This window comes from Chelonia mydas, chromosome 12 (genome assembly GCF_015237465.2).
Source record: "Chelonia mydas isolate rCheMyd1 chromosome 12, rCheMyd1.pri.v2, whole genome shotgun sequence".
NCBI lineage: Eukaryota > Metazoa > Chordata > Testudines > Cheloniidae > Chelonia > Chelonia mydas.
The window spans coordinates 1,671,831-1,691,210 of record NC_051252.2 but is presented as its reverse complement, the minus strand read 5'-3'; the positions used below and the strand labels follow the sequence as shown (position 1 = coordinate 1,691,210).

The following is a 19,380-nucleotide window of genomic DNA, read 5'->3' as shown; positions in this document are numbered from 1 at the left end:
GAGACGCCAATCCACATCTAAGCTTTTATTCAAACTAACATGTAAACAATGGCATTGGCCTGCAAAAAGCTGGATCATTCACGGATATGAAACTCGCCCAGGTGGCTACAAACTCCATCTTGTTGCAGCGATTTTGCACAGGAGAACAAAGGAGTTTCTGCCCACAAGAGAAAGAATATAAAAGGCCCTGGAAACCCCTCCATTTTGTCTTCAGTTGACTCAAGAGATGGCCTCTCCACCCCCAAGAGATGTCTGAAAGAGACTGGAACAAAGGACAGTAAATACGGGGGTGTGAGCGATTGCTGGACCCAGACTAGGAAGGAGTCCAGTCTGTGAAAAAAGCTTATTGGAACATCTCTGTGGGTGAGATTTCATCTGTAATCAGTTTCTTACTGTACTAGGCTTAGACTTGCATGTTTTGTTTGCTTTTGCTTGGTAACTTACTTTGTTCGGTCTGTTATTATCTGGAACCACTTAAATCCTACTTTTTATACTTACTAAAAACATTTTTTGCTTATTAATTAACCCAGCATAAGTAATCAATACCTGGGGAAGCAAACAGTTGTGCATCTCTAGCAGTGTTATAGAGGGTGGACAATTTATGAGTTTACCCTGTATAAGATTTATACAGAGTAAAACAGATTTATTTGGGGTTTGGATCCCATTGGGAGCTGAGTGTCTGGGTGCTAGTGACAGGAGCACTTCTTAAGCTGTTTTCAGTTAAGTCTGCAACTCTGGGGGCGTGGTTCAGACCCTGGGTCTGTGTTGGAGCAGACTGCTGTGTCTAGCTCAACAAGGCAGTGTTCTGGGAGGCCCAAACTGGCACAGAAAACGGGCTCAGAGGTAGTCCAAGCACATCAGGTGACAGTCCCAAGGGGGTTTCTGTGACCCAACCCGTCACACCGATCTCTACCTACCCCTTGCCATAAGAGCAATTATTTATGGATGATCCCTGCGAAAAAACAGGGTTTGCTGCTCTTGGCCTTCCCTATGCAGTTGAACTGACCACAAATCTTGTTCCATGGGCTGTGCTGGCACCATCAATGAAACTGGGCAGGGGGACTGGTAGGAGAAAGCTAAACAATAGGCTGAATCCTGCAAGGCGCTGAGTGTCCTCCACACCCATTGTCCCTATCCAGGTAAAAGGTTCACACTAGGCACAAAGCCATAAACACTAGTGCCAAAGGGGTTGCTGGGAGATAGGATCTGCAAACATACACATATGCGAGAAGAGTTGCACTTCTAATTCTTCACTAACAAGTAGTTGAGATTACTGCCCTAGAGGCTGGAGGGTACAGCATTTGGTTTCTAGCATCTTTTCAAGATGCAACAGAATCAGTCATTAATACAGACAAAATATTTTCACAAACAAGTTCTCCACTTCCCCATGAAAATATTTGTGTTGGAATCTATCCCGTTAGAGAGCACTCTCTTTTCAGGGCAGTACTGCTTTGCCTTCTTTGTTTCAGTGTTCTCATGCAAACACTGCTGAGGGAGCTGATTCAGCCTCAGACACAGTACCTTGTCCAGTTTCACCCGGAACTCTCGTCCACATTCCAAGGGGGTGGTGAAAGTGTCCAGATCCTGGCCCCAGAACGCAAAGAACTTTTCAATGCGTAAGCTGCGCAGTGCGTAATAGCCAGCATTCCGGATCCCGTACTTCTGTCCCACGTTCATCAACTCATTGTACACATGCAGAGCATACTGCAGGGAAGAATTAACACGTCAGGATTACCAGCACACACAGCATCAGAGAAGATAAAGGGACAATCTGCCACACCAAGAGGCAGACTCTAAAACCCCGTCTCTGATGCAATGCTTCACAGGAAAGACTGCACAAGGTACCTACCCAATTGTGTAATGCTGCACAAAGAAGGGAAACGTCCTCCTGTCCCTTTCAGAGATCAGCTCACACAGTAAAGCCAGATTTGACTACCCTGTTTGAGTTAGTATTACTACAAATAAGGGGCATATAATTATGTATCCATCCTTTAAAAGCCAGCCACAGTATGGGACATTGATCCTGTATATCAGTGACTTCCACAGCCTGACTACACACTGTAGGAAGGAATATTTCATTTATTTGTTTTTAAATTTGCCAGCTATTATTTCCATTGAATGGGTCATTCTTCCCATAATTGGCTTTGAATAACATTCGACTCCCATAATCTTGAGTTTAATATGCTGTAGTTTCCCTACCCCCACCTCCTTCTGTCCCACAGTGTCATAAGACCCAGACCTTGCACTGAGTGCCCATGACTACACAACAGTATTTGATCTTTTACAGCACTATAAGAACTACAGTGGTATGATTTGGACTCCAAGGGCAGAAAATAGTCCGGCCTGGTAAACCTTCCTTTTATACAAATGGCTAAGTATTGACTCTAGCGAGCAAACACGTTCGACTGAATGTAAAGCAGCATTAATTTCACTTCCAGAATTCAGAGGTCCTAGCAAAGGCACTGGTATACTTCAGATTACAAAATGCCATTCTCCATGCTAAAAGAATCAAAGTTAACTACACCCACCCAAACAGGAAAGAAGCCTATTCATCTTTGTATGGTTAAGATGGAAGTGTTACTGATTAAAGACATAAGGACTGTACTGACTGGTTAAGACTTATAAACCACTCTACCTCTATAGGGATGTATAGCATGAATCCAGGTTCTCCTGTGTGTGTCATGCTCATCACACGGATCCCATTAGCATACCCCACGCTCATTTCCTGCAGAAAGAAGGAGTTAAAGAGAGAAAATCAAAGTTCAGACTGGACCATGGAATCTAAGATCCAGAACAGGGACCACCCACTCACAATGCAAACCCCATGAGCTAAACCTTTTCCCCTTCCTCATCTTAGCTCACTTCAAAAGTGAAGTTTAATTCAAACAAGGAGATTTGATCAGTTCTTATTTCCTGAAGTTGATGGTTTTCAGGGCATTTGCTACTTGCACTAACATATAACTCATTAGGAAAGCCATAAACACTAGTGCCAAAGATGTTTCTGGGAGATAAGATCTGCAAACACACACGGGAAGAGTTGCATTTCTAATCCTTCACTCACAAGCCATATGAGAAAGATGCCCACATTCATACCAATCATAAATACTGGCAGAGCTGTGGACACCCACCTCTTATTTTAAGAAGAGTTTCCTCAGAGGACAAGAGAGTGGATCCTGTGGTGGGAAGGAAGAGGCATAATTCATTTTGAGGTTATTAGGGGCCAGGTCCAGTGGAAAAACTGCTTTGTCCATGGGTGCTCTCCAGTCAGATGTATCAGAAAACAGACAATGATAACAGTATGTATATGTGGGTTTTGGAGGGAGGATGGGAAAGATAAGAACATCCCTAAAAAAAACACGTACAAACACACACCAAAATGATCTAGGCATTCCAAGCCACTCATTTGTGCACTACACAAAAGTATACCTTAATAACTAGAATGTTGTCATAGAGTCAGATACAGACACCAACCCCTCACTATAATTATGTGGTACTGAAAGCAACCAAACCTCCTGACTGGCTAATTGACTCCTAATAGGCCTGCCCCAGTTACCCAAAAAGTAAATGTAAATAACTCTTCCTGTTGATAGAAATTAAGTCTTTTAGAAGGATAAAAGCCAACTATTTTGCTCAAGAAACTTAAGATAAATGGATGCTTTCTCATTTGGAACCTTTCTAATCATGATTTTTATTAAGTAAAATACAGATTGCAATCCACACAATAGAGTAGCAGTTCTGCTTTATTTTTTGACACATCTCTGAAGCAGGGCCTCTGGAAAATTACAGGTAGTTTTCTAGACTTTGGTGGAAAACTGCAGGAAAAATTCTCTTACTTGCACTGAACACTTTATGGTTACTCTCGTACTATGACATTGTTTTTCCGTTAGGCTGTGCAGATCCTTTCACTTCAGACTTACTGCCTGACCTCCTGGCTCATAGACAAAATTGCCAGAAATGGCTGAGATTTTCAAAAACAATTTTGCATTGAAAACCTAATGGAATGGACAATGTTTTAATCTGTTTCTCAGGCATTCTTGCAAGTGAGGATGCATGCAAGGTATTTTGGATCTATGAATCCAACAGGAATAATACATTATCCAAGGCAAATAAACAACTATGAATGACTCACTTCATCGGATGTAGCTGTAGCTCACGAAAGCCTATGCTCAAATAAATTGGTTAGTCTCTAAGGTGCCACAAGTACTCCTTTTCTTTTTGCGAATACAGACTAACACGGCTGTTACTCCTGAAATGAAGTATGAGCAAGGACTGGACAAAGGCTTGCAGTCTCAAGACATGTAAGAGGCTGCACAACACAAAGGCATCTGCTGAGCCTCTAAATAGTAAAGGGCAGGGATGGTAACTCCACAGAAATTGATCCTAGGTGTCACCAGTGACTGGTGGCTTCGTATTCCATTACTGTCACATACACTGAGATATCAGAACTACAGCTACACAAAATAAAGTCCATTTCAAAGAAACTCTGCTGTATAATCAGTAAGTAGATTTTAAAGGGAGAAAATAAAAATACATTCTGAGTAGTGCTAAGTACCTAGTTCAGTTATCTCAGTAATTCTAAGTATTTGTACTCTCATCTGTAAATGCAAGTCACCCACCTTGCAAAAGAGAGAGGGGAAGTGTTCTGGAGTCATCGGGACATAGGATAATTCTGACAGCACGTCCACTGCACGAGGGCCAATCAGATTGAGAGCTAGATGGAGAAAGGAAAAGGTTTTCTACTACTGAGTAATAAGATGGATGAAGGGGAAGGTTCCATTTGGCTGCATGCTTACCTTACCTTTTTCCAGTCTCTGATTTCTGTATCAATTGTTGCTATGGACAACAGTCACAAGATTTATAGAGATTCACAGAAACTAGAAATGGAAAAAGATCTTCCAGGGGTCAGCTAGCTGCTCTCTTGGGAGCCTATGAGGAAGTGGAAGTGGCATCTAAGCTTATGCACATTGGAAGGAACAGTTTGAACTACTCAGACACATTACTGGGTTCTATGTAACCATTCAGGAAAAAAGACCTGAGTGTCATGGTAGACAGATTACTATCACTGCACGCTAATCAGCTGTGTAAAAAAAAAAAGCATGCAGAATTTCAGGGCAATTTCACCTCTGCCTCCAGGCATGTCTTACCGGTATACTTCCAGGTCACATCCTCCAAGAGCAAGTTACTGTCATTAGGCATATGCTTTTTGAGCCAGGCCCAGCAGTGGACTTGCTGGTCAGTAGGAGAAATCATGAAGAAGCTAGAATAGAAAATTAAAAGTGGCACAGTGACTGGATGGCCAGAAGGTGAACCTTTTCATTCTATCTCGGGGATGCCACACCAAAACTCACGTCTCTGAACTCTGGAGCCAGGCAGTAATCCCCTGAGCAAACAAGAACAGAGGCAAATTGCTTTGCTAAGACCATGTATAAAGTCACTGTCACAATGGGAAACCATAGCCTTGGAGTGTTAAGAGTGCTGGTGATTTATTTAGGGAATAGAGGCACAAGAACTGGACTAGAGATGGTGTCAATTCCTAAAGAACATGAGGCATCTCAAATGTCATGACCACAATACAAAGAAATTAACTATTCACACCTCTCTGCAGCCACCAAGATTCTAGCTACTCCAATAACCAATAAGTGGTTCTACTCCCTGTGTAATTTCCTGTTTCAAGAAAAAGGAGTGAAAAACCACCTGTCGGTACACCTTGGGGGGTTATTTGTATCAGTTTCCAAGGAAACAGAACTCAATTTGATACAGTAAAATGAATGGTATCTCTGAAGACCTAATACACCTTTATTTGGTTTAATGTCTTTCATACAAAGTGAACCCCAAAGTGCTTTACTGAGTTAGATAAAACAGCTGAAAAAATGAATAATAGGAGGGAAAACTACGAGGGTCACACAAATGCTTTCACCTGGTATATGAAAACACATGGGAGAACTGATGCAATGACGAGATAAAAAGAAACTGTTCCAGACAGCAAGAGCCGCAAAGGAGAAGGTTCTCACACTAACAATAGGGAGACTGTGCGGTGGGACATAAAGAAAGCTGATCCTGTGAGAGGGGAATGGAGGAGAGAGATATAAGCTATGCAAGAGAGATTGGAACATATCCATGGAGAGTTTTAAAATTGAGGGAAGCTTTGGACTTGATCCTGAAATGAATGAGAAATCAGTGGAGCTCTCCAAGCACTGGGCCATGTGACCATGCTACACTGTACATCTATGGGGTGGGGGCAGGCAATAGAAGTTTGCACAGGCTATAATCTGGAGAGCTGATGATTGGGGAAGTCATACAACAACATATGTGGAGTTAAATAATCAAGGAGAGAGGAGGTGAGGGTTCAGCGCAGTTATGCTGGCAGGGCTGCCTAGAATCCAATGTGTGTGCATTCTGTCTTGTATTTTAAATAATTAGGAAAACATTAACAACAGCTTCAAAGGACTACTGAATAGAATTTACCTTCCCTTTAAGAAGCTTAATAGTTCAGGCTCTAAACAGACTGGTCACACACGTCCTTTTAAAAACATACGCTTATTACTGCACCAACAGAGAAAAGACGGTTTTCCCCCACGTTGCCTTGTTACAAACAGTCATTCTACTGGGTGAGGAAATCAGGATTCTGTGGGGGTGGAGAAATCAGACTTAATTGCAGCAAAGGACTACTAAAAGGGAAAGAAAATGAAGACGCTGACTTATCTGCAATAAGAGGTACTATGGAAACTGAGATTAACGCCAAGAACACAGAGAGACTGAGTGTTAAATAAGGATGCTGCTGTGCTGACTTACCTGCGCTTATTTAATCGTGCAATGCTACAGTCATTCTCATACCCTCCTTCTTCATTGAGCATGCCTGTGTGCACAATGTGCCCAACTGGCACATCCAGGTCATTCGAGAAGAGATACTGCAGAAACTCCAGTGCCTGATCCCCTGTGGACTGCAGGGATTGAAATGGAAAGAGAGGATCAGGCTAGTTGGCTGAGCAACAAGCTGCAGGGCAATGCAAAGTCATGGAGGCTGTTCTACATAGCACCCATGATTCATCCCACCAAAAGCCTCTCAATTCATAACGGTAATTACACAGATGGCCAAGGCTTTTCACATAATACAAGAGTATCCAAGAATTTTCAGAAAGTTAAGTCTATTAATTCTAATTAATCTTGTCACAAATACTCTAAATTAAACCACAAAGGGTAGTACAAATAAATACTAATCATACAATCAGAATGTTACAGGCATGTGGTAAAAGCAGCAATTGATCATACAATTTTTCCTCCTATATCTATCCCCAATGGGACATGCTGTTCCAAGAAGAAGGATTGCTAGCCAGAGACAGGCTCTACCTAACGAAGAGAGGGAAGAGCATCTTTGCAAGCAGGCTGGCTAACCTAGTGAGGAGGGCTTTAAACTAGGCTCACCGGGGGAAGGAAACCAAAGCCCTGAGGTAAGTGGGATACCAGGAGGAAGCACAAGCAGGAGAGTGCGAGAGGGGAGGGCTCCTGCCTCATACTGAGAAAGCAGGAACATCAGTGAGTTATCTCAAGTGCATACACACAAATGCAAGAAGCCTGGGAAACAAGCAGGGAGAACTGGAAGTCCTGGCACAGTCAAGGAATTATGATGTGATTGGAATAACAGAGACTTGGTGGATAACTCACATGACTGGAGTACTGTCATGGATGGATATAAACTGTTCAGGAAGGACAGGCAGGGCAGAAAAGGTGGGGGAGTTGCATTGTATCTAAGAGAGCAGTATGACTGCTCAGAGCTCCGGTATGAAACTGCAGAAAAAGTCTCGGGATTAAGTTTAGAAGTGTGAGCAACAAGGGTGATGTCGTGGTGGGAGTCTACTATAGACCACCGGACCAGGGGGATGAGGTGGACGAGGCTTTCTTCCAGCAACTAACAGAAGTTACTAGATCACAAGCCCTAGTTCTCGTGGGAGACTTCAATCACCCCGATATCTGCTGAGAAAACAATACAGCAGTGTACAGACAATCCAGGAAGTTTTTGGAAAGTGTAGGGGACAATTTCCTGGTGCAAGTGCTGGAGGAACCAACGAGGGGCAGAGCTCTTCTCGACCTGCTGCTCACAAACAGGGAAGAATTAGTAGGGGAAGCAAAAATGGATGGGAACCTGGGAGGCAGTGACCATGAGATGGTTGAGTTCAGGATTCTGACACAAGGAAGAAAGGAGAACAGCAGAATACAGACCCTGAACTTCAGAAAAGCAGACTTTGACTCCCTCAGGGAACTGATGGGCAGGATCACCTGGAGAACAACATGAGGTGGAAAGGAATCCAGGAGAGCTGGCTGTATTTTAAAGAATCCTTATTGAGGTTGCAGGAACAAACTATCTCCATGTGTAGAAAGAATAGTAAATATGGCAGGCGACCAGCTTGGCTTAACAGTGAAATCCTTGCTGATCTTAAACACAAAAAAGAAGCTTAGAAGAAGTGCAAGATTAGACAAATGACCAGGGAGGAGTATAAAAATATTGCTCAGACATGCAGGAGTGAAATCACGAAGGCCAAATCACACTTGGAGTTGCAACTAGCAAGGGATGTCAAGAGTAACAAGAAGGGTTTCTACAGGTATGTTAGAAACAAGGTAGTGGTCAGGGAAAGTATGGGCCCCTTACTGAATGAAGGAGGCAACCTAGTGACAGAGGATGTGGAAAAAGCTAATGTACTCAACGTTTTTTTCGCCTCTGTCTTCACGAACAAAGTCAGCTCCCAGACTACTGCACTGGGCAGCACAGTGTAGGGAGGAGATGACCAGCCTTCTGTGGAGAAAGAAGTGTCAAGACTATTTAGAAAGCTGGACAAGCACAAGTCCATGGGGCCAGATCAATGTAGTGATCAACAGCTCCATGTCTAGTTGGCAGCCGGTATCAAGAGGAGTGCCCCAAGGGTAGGTCCTGGGGCCTGTTTTGTTCAATAGCTTCATTAATAATCTGGAGGATGGCATGGACTGCACCCTCAGCAAGTTTGCAGATGACACTAAACCGGGAGGAGTGGTAGATATCCTGGAGGGTAGGGATAGTATACAGAGGGACCTAGACAAATTAGAGAATTGGGCTAAAAGAAATCTGATGAGGTTCAACAAGGACAAGTGCAGAGTCCTGCACTTAGGAAGGAAGAATCCCATGCACCGCTACAGACTAGGGACCAAGTGGCTAGGCAGCAGTTCTGCACAAAAGGACCTAGAGGTTACAGTGGACAAGAAGCTGGATACGAGTCAACAGTGTGCCCTTGTTGCCAAGAAGGCTAATGGCATTTTGGGCTGCATAAGGAGGAGCATTGCCAGCAGATCGAGGGACGTGATCATTCCCCTCTATTCGGCACTGGTGAGGCCTCATCTGGAGTACTGTGTCCAGTTTGGGCCCCACACTGCAAGAAGGATATGGAAAAATTGGAAAGAGTCCAGTGGAGGGCAACAAAAATGATTAGGGGGCTGGAGTACATGATTTATGAGGAGAGGCTGAGGGAACTGGGATTATTTAGTCTGCAGAAGAGAAGAATGAGGAGGGATTTGATAGCTGCTTTCAACTACCTGAAAGGGGGTTCCAAAGAGGATAGAAAAGGAGTAATGGTCTCAAGTTGTAGTGGGGAAGGTTTAGGTTGGATGTTAGGAAAAAAACTTTTTCATTAGGAGGATGGTGAAGCACTGGAATGGGTTACCTACGGAGGTGGTGGAATCTCCTTCCTTAGAGGTTTTTGAGGTCAGGCTTGACAAAACCATGGTTGGGATGATTTAGTTGGTGTTGGTCCTGCTTTGAGCAGGGGGAGTTGGACTAGATGACCTCCTGAGGTCCCTTCCAACCTTGATATTCTATGATTCAGCATTTTAAGAAAGCAACGAACAGCCCACAATAAACAGCATTTGCCAGTTTGTCCCTTTGTCACCCCTGAGGTACTTACACTTATTTCAAACTTGGTAAAAGATGACATGTCAATTACACACACAGCCTCCTTACAGCACTTGACCTCTGACCCCACAATGTCAAACCAATCTGGTTTGTAGAAGGTCTTGCTCTGATCCAATGCCAACAGATCTATGGAAGGCAAGAATCAAGAGAACAATTCATAAGCTGACTGCAATGCACATTAAATCAACAGGAATGCTCTATGCAAAGGAGAATATGATCTCACCTTTCCCTGGTGGGACAAAGTACTTGGGTCTCTCGAATCCATGCTTTTCCATCCATCTGGCTCCCTGGGCATCCAGGCGATCATACAGAGGGGAAGTACGCAACTGCCTGCCAGTCTGGAAGTCCCAACGGGGAACCTTCAGATCATAGATCAGGGCTGTAATGGTCAAGGGTGGCCAAATATCAGCTAACTTGCTGACACTTCAGCCCAGCTTCCTTATAAAGACTGCCCTTCCTCACAAGTATTCCTTTCTAACAGTTAAAATGTACCCATTCTGCAGTACTTCTAGAGAGTTTATAAGGTAGCAAAATCATAGCTGAAGAAAGAATTCTGGTATTCAGCTGTTTGCTGCTCCTTATGGTATCAAACTTCACTTTTCAATGCTGTCCCATTATATCAAGTATGTCACTTCTGAAGTGCTGTCATTCAAATGTCAGCTCTTCAGAGGACACTGGTAAGTTCGATGCAGTACAGAAGCTGAGATGAGGAGGAGCAGGAAAAGGATTCATAAAATTGCTGAGTGCAAGACTAACTATTAATTGAATTGTCTTGTTAGCACTGACACCCCCAACTTGGTAAGGCAACTCCCATCTTTTCATGTACTGTGTATATATATCTGCCTACTGTATTTTCATGGCATGCATCTGTGAAATGGGTTTTAGCCCACGAAAGCTTATGCCCAAATAAATTTGTTCATCTCTAAGGTGCCATAAGCACTCCTTTGTTGTTTTTATTTCTAGGTTCTGATTGTTGTTTGCTGGTTATAACACAACACTATAGTTCTAGATTATGGAGCAGCCTTACTCCACTATTACCAATGGGTGGCTGGATTACATATATCTGGAGCCATATTTAGCTTTCTCTCACCAGCCTGCCCCCAAATCCTATGCCATGGCAGCTGGGTGCATGTGTCAGATTTTAAACAGCAGAAGGAACCACTGTGATCGTCTAGTCGGATCTCTTGCATAACACAGGCCGTAGAACCTCTGCCCGTAATTTCTGCATCAAGCCCATAACTTCTGAGCTACAGCATATCTTTAAGAAAGACATCCAGTCTAGATTTAAATATTACAAGTGATGGAGAATCCACCACATCTCTGTGTAAGTTGTCCCAAAGACTAATTATCCTCACCGCCAAAAGTTTGCATCTTGTTTTTAGTCTGAATTTGTCCAGCTTCAGCTTCCTACCATGGCCTTGTCCTGCTTAATTAAAGAGCACTCTACTGTCAGAAATGTCTTTCCCATTTAGGCCCTTACAGACTGCGATCAAGTCACCTCTTAACAAACTTTTGGATAAACTAAATAGGTTGAGCTTCTTAAGTCTCTTGTCATAATCTCGTCTCTTTCCAGACCTCGAAGCATTCTTGTTGCTCTATTCTGAACTCTTTCCAATTTTTTAACATCCTTTTTCAAGTGTGGGCACCAGAACTGGACAACATATTCCAAGAGTGGCCTCACTAATGCTGTAAACAGAGATAATACAACCTCCCTACTCCTATTTGATATTCCCTGCTTATAAATACAAGATTACATTCACCCTCTTCGCTACAGCATCACACTGTGAGCTCATGTTCAATTGGTTATCTACCATTACCTCTACATCTTTTTCAGAGTCAGGACATTACAGGACATTGTCACTCATCTTGTAAATGTGTTTATTTCTAGAAGTATGACCTTGTATTTGGCTGCATTAAAATGCACCATGTTCAGATGAGCCGAATTTACCAACCAATTCTGATCAGTCGGTATAAATGACCCCATCATTATTTACCACTCCACCAATTTTTGTGTCATTGCAACTTTTATCAGCAATGATTTTAGATTTTCCTCCAGATTGTTGAAAAAATATTGAACAGCATTGGGCTAAGAACATATCCCCACTGGAATCATTAGAAATACCCCCAAAGGACTATGATTCCCCATTTACAGTTACTTCTTGAGGTCTATCAGTTGTTTTTGATCAATGTAATATGAACTACATTTTAAAAAAAAAAGTACCACTAGAATCATAGAATATCAGGGTTGGAAGGGACCTCAGGAGGTCATCTAGTCCAACCCCCTGCTCAAAGCAGGACCAATCCCCAATTAAATCATCCCAGCCAGGGCTTTGTCAAGCCTGACCTTAAAAACTTCTAAGGAAGGCGATTCTACCACCTCCCTAGGTAACGCATTCCAGTGTTTCATCACCCTCCTAGTGAAAAAGTTTTTCCTAATATCCAACCTAAACCTCCCCCACTGCAACTTGAGACCATTACTCCTTGTCCTGTCCTCTTCTACCACTGAGAATAGTCTAGAACCATCCTCTCTGGAAACACCTCTCAGGTAGTTGAAAGCAGCTATCAAATCCCCCCTCATTCTTCTCTTCTGCAGACTAAACAATCCCAGTTCCCTTAGCCTCTCCTCATAAGTCATGTGTTCCAGACCCCTAATCATTTTTGTTGCCCTCCGCTGGACTCTCTCCAATTTATCCACATCCTTCTTGTAGTGTGGGGCCCAAAACTGGACACAGTACTCCAGATGAGGCCTCACCAATGTCGAATAGAGGGGGACGATAACGTCCCTCGATCTGCTCGCTATGCCCCAACTTATACATCCCAAAATGCCATTGGCTTTCCTGGCAACAAGGGCACACTGCTGACTCATATCCAGCTTCTCGTCCACTGTCACCCCTAGGTCCTTTTCCGCAGAACTGCTGCCGAGCCATTCGGTCCCTAGTCTGTAGCGGTGCATTGGGTTCTTCCGTCCTAAATGCAGGACCCTGCACTTATCCTTATTGAACCTCATCAGATTTCTTTTGGCCCAATCCTCCAATTTGTCTAGGTCCCTCTGTATCCTATCCCTGCCCTCCAGCGTATCTACCACTCCTCCTAGTTTAGTATCATCCGCAAATTTGCTGAGAGTGCAATCCACACCATCCTCCAGATCATTTATGAAGTTATTGAACAAAACCGGCCCCAGGACCGACCCGTGGGGCACTCCACTTGACACCGGCTGCCAACTAGACATGGAGCCATTGATCACTACCCGTTGAGCCCGACAATCTAGCCAACTTTCTATCCACCTTATAGTCCATTCATCCAGCCCATACATCTTTAACTTGCTGACAAGAATACTGTGGGAGACCGTGTCAAAAGCTTTGCTAAAGTCAAGAAACAATACATCCACTGCTTTCCCTTCATCCACAGAACCAGTAATCTCATCATAGAAGGCGATTAGATTAGTCAGGCATGACCTTCCCTTGGTGAATCCATGCTGACGGTTCCTGATCACTTTCCTCTCTTGTAAGTGCTTCAGGATTGATTCTTTGAGGACCTGCTCCACAATTTTTCCGGGGACTGAGGTGAGGTTGACTGGCCTGTAGTTCCCAGGATCCTCCTTCTTCCCTTTTTTAAAGATTGGCACTACATTAGCCTTTTTCCAGTCATCCGGGACTTCCCCCGTTCGCCACAAGTTTTCAAAGATAATGGCCAATGGCTCTGCAATCACAGCCGCCAATTCCTTTAGCACTCTCGGATGCAACTCGTCCGGCCCCATGGACTTGTGCACGTCCAGCTTTTCTAAATAGTCCCCAAAACTACACAAAACCAATGTCATGTGGGACTAAATTAAATACCTTACAGGAAGTCTACGTATTTTATGTCAACACAGTTAACTTTATTAATCCAATTTGTAATCTCATCAAAAGAGGATATCAAGTTAGTTTGACAAGACCTATTTTCCATAGAACCATGCTGACTGGCATTAATTATGCTACCATCCTTTAATCTTTTACTGATTGCATCCCATATCAGCTTTTCCATGATTTTGCTTGGGAATGTCATCAGGATACCCAGCCTATAGTTACCCAAGTCATCTCATTTGCCCTTATTTTAAAATTCTGGTACAACATTAGCTTTATTCCACTTCTCTGGGACTTACACAGTGTCCCAAGATTTGTTAAAAATTAATATTAATAGTTTAGAGAGCTGCTCAGCCAATTCTTTACTACTCCTGGGTGCATCTAAAGCCACTCTTCATTGAAGCTCAGTTTTGTTTCACGCAAGATTACCCAGTGATAGGAAGAAACACATAATGATGGGCCTCACCCTACAAGGCACTTAATATACAAGATTATGGGCCTCAACTGATTAGAAACGGTGGCATGAGGGGAAATACACACAGCAGCAGCATGCTGAGCCTTTTGCCCTTGACAGTGGAGCGTGTCTCTAAAACCTTTACAACTGATAAAAGATCATTAGACTCAATATTCCTAAATTTGCATTTTCACATTATACTGACACAAACTATCAGGATGCTTGCGATAACACAATGCTTTTAGGTGGAAACTTTCACAGATTCAGACTTTATGGCCAGGAGGGACCATCAGGCTCATCTAGTCTAACCTCCTGCACATCGCAGGCTACAGAACTTCTCTCACCCACTCCTGTAATAGACCCATAAATTCTAAGTCTTGATTTAAAGACTTAGAGTTACAGATAATCCACCATTCTGCACTGCCTTTATTCTATTGGAGTCCTAGCCGCCATGCACGGGACTCACATGCAGAAGATATGTTAACCAGGATCAAAACCACAAGGTCTGAATGGTGTTGGGTGAGCAGACAAGTACAAAGGTGTCTGTAGCACCAGTATAGGAGCATCTCTCTGGAACAGATTAGCGGAGTGCTACTAACTATCTGTGAGGAAACCAGGTGCTCTCTCTTATTGGGCAAAGGCTGCATGGCCACCCAGAGGGCCAGAAAGGAGAAAGTGGCCCTCAGAATGACTGCAGTTCAGTGCTGGGAGAAGAAAAGGTGCAGCAGAGACAACAGAGTCCTACACACCTCTGTGAATGCTAGACAGAGTCATCACAACCTCACCACCTTCCACTCCAAAGGAAAGGTGCATTTCTTCGATCTTGCCTTCTCTAACATAAATACAGTGCAACATGAATATATATATTTTCACAAACCTAAAACCCCATTAAAACAAGACACTCCCTTGAAAAACATGTCTCCCCCGGGGGAAGAGGATAAGAGAACAACACTTGACAGATGTTAGTCATGTTGCTCAGTGCACCAGTGGCAGATGATTGGGTAATACGGTGATAAGCACAGTATAAGAACCTACCTAGACTAGAATAGAGAGTACACTGGAAGGTTACTTACGCATTACTTCCATGACGCGGTGACGGAGGAAGGTGCGACTGCTCTGAAGGGCACCAAAGCGCTTCAGGTCCAGTGGCCAAACATTTTCTGATGGGCAACCATTTACCATCCACTCAGCCAGGTACCTGGTTGAAGGCAGAAACCAAGGAGGATTTGGATGTTAATTGAAGCACTATGAGCAAGAGTCTAGCTCTTAAGTCAAGGAGTAAAGGGAATTTGGGCACCAGGATTTCGTGCAATCAGCAGAGGCTTTGAAAAAGGTGGTTACAATAATACAGAAACCAATGGGAGCTGGGAGATTTCAATCTAAAACAAAACCAGCCACCAGATAATGGAATTATTAACTTCCCACTGCAATAAAATTTACCACACAGAGCAATGGAAGCTGAGGACACTGCAAGTGAAACCACAGAGCATCAGACTGCTAGCATTATGCTAAATCCTTAGGATACACAAAGCAGGGAGGGTTGAAGTATGCTTAATCTTTGTCATTTCCAGTACCTGGTGCAGGCTCACGCCTTAGCAGAAGGTGCCTGTCAAGTTGGAGGTTACATTTGGCAACACCTCCGGCAATGACTAAGCTAGGCCTGGAGGGTGTACTCCAGACCCCTGTCAAGTCAGAATGACAGAAAGCTAAAAGGAAGAGAGCACCCCAGACTAAAGCAGAACAGTTCAACACATTTGGCTGGCAGAGACAATAGCAAAGGGGTCATCGGAAAATCTACGGAGAAAGCTATGTTAATGCAATGTCAAGACAGACAGCTTGAACGGACAAATGGACAGGTCTGGTTCTGACCCAAAAACTGAAATAGCCTGCAGATCTTCCTGTAATGGTGCTATGGACCTTATTATGACCGAGAAAAATGGAGGATTCCCTTTTTTTGGTGAATCATTTGACAACTAATGGCTATCAGAACCAAACGGATACTAAATCTAGATACCAATAGCCATCACAGAAGAAGGGGGAAAAAACAGAGGTCGCTCTGGGGCTGGGATGATAGGAAGGATCCTGACTAACGGAAGGCAATGGGTGGGGGCAGAGGATGCTGGGCCAGATCAGGCTGCCAAGATGGAACCACAATAGGAGAGACTGGGTGAGGGCGAACCAGGGTGAGGGGCAGCAGCCATTTTAAATGCAGCCTTTTTTCCTGGATGTGATTTGTACAATTCTGTCAAAGTTCCTGGATTTGTGTGAGAGTCTAACCTATCAGGGAGTCATCACAACCCTAGGATGCTGGCAGAAGGAAGTGTGGGGGAAGTTTGTTTGGGAAATATATAAATGAGTCTCTAGGGCAGTGAACCCCAGAACCTTTCACCAACATTTAACTCACATTAGTATTTATAGTACAGAGTACTTTATCACCTGCATTTTTAGTGAAAATTAACTCTGAGAGTCACCTGAACAATCTGGCCTGAGAGAGGCTGGCCTGCAGGTCCAGGATTTAGGAGTTTCCCCCCTCTTGTGGCAGCACCACAGAGGCAATGCACCCAGCCTGTGCACAGGGGACAAGATGAGCTGTGCTGTGCTCAGCATTTACTTCTGCCAGCTGGGAAAAGGAACAGGACTGGTGGACCCTGCAAGGAGCCTCATCAGTCTTCAGCAAGCTGTTGGTCCTTGACATGTGGAGCCCAAAGAAGATGCGCAGGGAAAGCCAACAACCTGATTAGTCAGAAACCCCCACAGAGAAGGAAATCAGAGAAAATGCAATATGCTTTTCACCCTCTCAAATGCAGTGCTCTTTCATAACCCAGGCTGCTTTCTTGACTAAGCTCAGGCTCCCATAATTGACAAACAGTTTTACATGGTCAAATTCTGCATGTTGTCTTGTGGTACACAAAAAACACACTGTGCCTCTTGCACTATACCGGTGAGCTAAGTTCCCTCTAAGCTGCGCAGCAGGCTATAAAGGGCCACGCAGGCTGGGGAGAGAAGTGAGGTAGACAGGGAGGGGAGGAAGTTGGGGGTGTGCAGGGCTGCTGTTGGGGAGAAGCGCCTCTCTCCAGGGGCTGCCGCCAGTGGGGACAGGGCTGCGGGGGGAGTCCTCCGGCCCCAGCCCAGAGGCAGCCTGCACACCAAACACCTCATCCCCGGCCCCACCCCATATCCCGCACCCCCACCTGGAGCCCACACGCCAACCCTCTGCCACAGCCCTGAGCTCCCACACACACTCCAAACCCCTGGGTCCCACCCCCGTCACACGTCACTTCCATATTGGTGCACATAACATTCACCTCTACCCTGATATAACGTGACCCGATATAACACGAATTCGAATATAACGCAGTAAAGCGGCGCTCCGGGGGGGCAGGGCTGCGCGCTCCTGTGGATCAAAGCAAGTTTGATATAACATGGTTTCACCTATAAGTAAGATTTTTTGGCTCCCGAGGACAGCGTTATATCTGGGTAGAGGTGTAATTCATTCCACACATGGATATAAAAAATTAGAGGGAATATTGCTGGTGAGCCACTTACTTGCCTGCTCCTCCACCGAAAGAGGTGCCAGCCGAGTTCATTCCAGCCAGGACGAAGTAGCCCTGTACCGTGGGCGACTCTCCCATGATGCACCGCATATCTGGAGTGAAGGATTCTGGGCAGTTCACTAACTGCATGATCTCCAAAGCCTCCAACCTCGGCATCCTCCGCAGAAGAGAACTCAGCAGTGGCTCTAGTCACCAAAACAAAACAATACAATTTAATCCTTTAGTCTACAGACACTTCAACCACTCCTCCTCCATCCCAAAACCAGACACACAAACCAGTCCATTTACACCAAGACAGACAAACAGTAAGCTATATGATCTTAACAGACAGCAGTATCCTCCATGTCTCAGTGCATCCATGGGACAAACTGGACATTTTCTGTAAAGTACCACAGGTGTAGATCAGCAGAAGGGCAGGAAACCTAGCAGAGCTTGCCTTCTCAGGCTAATTAAAATGGATCAACCCTTAAAGAGAACCCTTTTGGGGGTATGAAGAACTGGCTATCCCCATAAAGCAAATTATCTCATTTCAATTTTTTTTTGGTTCGGGGTTTCCCTCCGCAAGGTATTTTATTTAAAATCTCTCACCTTCCTTTGCTCAAAATTCAGCAGCTGCAAGCACTAAAATGGTCAAGTTTCATGTTCCCTTAAAAATGTCTGAACAGAAATAAAACTTTTGTGCCCACTCCCCATGCACATGAGGATTCCAGCGTGAGTATGGGGTTCTGAATTTCTCTAGAGAGGGGTCTCAGAGCAGCCGGTGTCAGCTCTGGTCTTATAAGATATCTAGAACAGCGGTGTCAAAGGCTGGTGGACCCTTTAAAGCAAGCCAGGCGCAGCCTTGCCTGTGACCCAGCAGCAAGCAAGCCCCCCTCTGCCCACGTGACTGTCATATGGCAACTGAACAATAATTTGTGATCCAAGCTGTGAAACAGTTAGGAAAAGACAACACAATGAAGAATTCTTTGGGGGAAAGAGATGGAGCCTGTGACTGCAGAGACGGTAGGACTCTCTGACAGGTAGGAGAACCCACAGGGAGCGGCATAGGCTCCTGTGGGAGAAGCCCTGAGCTAAGGCCTACAAGGTACAAGGAGATCCCTAGGGGAAGATGCCAGAGTCCCTGGGGAAGGGAAGCAGTGAGGGAAAGCATGCTAAGACAAGACACAACAAAGGAAGAACTCTACAGGAGCAGGTTAGGCTCTCGTGGAGGAGGTCCTGAGGTAGGGTCAGTAAAAGCAGTGGAAGATTTAACTGTTCAGCAGGGAAGGGAGAAGACAGAATTGCAACCCTCTAGTTAAAATTATGGACAGAAAATAAAAATGAGATTCAACTTGGGAAAATACAAGCCAGTACATCTGGGGAAAAACAATCCAACACCCCACCCCACCGGGTGGGAGGAATCCAGGAGCAGCCATGCTATACTTTGTCCACATAAAAGGTATCATAAAATTAGGTGCACCTGGCAGTCCCTGTTCAAAAGAGATGCAGGACTGGAGTATGAGGAGTGCATGGCAGGTTACTGGTGCTGAACAGGGAGCCTGTAACTGGAGAAGCAGATGGTGCTGTAGCTTTAAGATCAAATGCTTTGGGGAGGTT

At 44.4% G+C, this 19,380-nt stretch overlaps 1 protein-coding gene across 12 annotated transcripts in view; it reads right to left on the bottom strand.

Annotated features, from left to right (window-relative positions):
* PDPR (pyruvate dehydrogenase phosphatase regulatory subunit) overlaps positions 1-19,380 on the bottom strand; it is a 76,493-nt gene that overhangs the window by 14,162 nt on the left and 42,951 nt on the right. For all 12 annotated transcript variants that reach the window (XM_037877326.2, XM_037877335.2, XM_037877328.2 and 9 more), the window contains 9 exons: positions 17,777-17,969; positions 15,304-15,428; positions 10,158-10,313; positions 9,927-10,060; positions 6,793-6,941; positions 5,145-5,257; positions 4,617-4,711; positions 2,636-2,725; positions 1,522-1,704 (listed from right to left, as the gene is read on the bottom strand). In XM_037877326.2, coding sequence (XP_037733254.1) covers positions 1,522-1,704; positions 2,636-2,725; positions 4,617-4,711; positions 5,145-5,257; positions 6,793-6,941; positions 9,927-10,060; positions 10,158-10,313; positions 15,304-15,428; positions 17,777-17,969 — 1,238 coding nt within the window. The remainder of the gene's footprint in view (positions 1-1,521; positions 1,705-2,635; positions 2,726-4,616; positions 4,712-5,144; positions 5,258-6,792; positions 6,942-9,926; positions 10,061-10,157; positions 10,314-15,303; positions 15,429-17,776; positions 17,970-19,380) is intronic.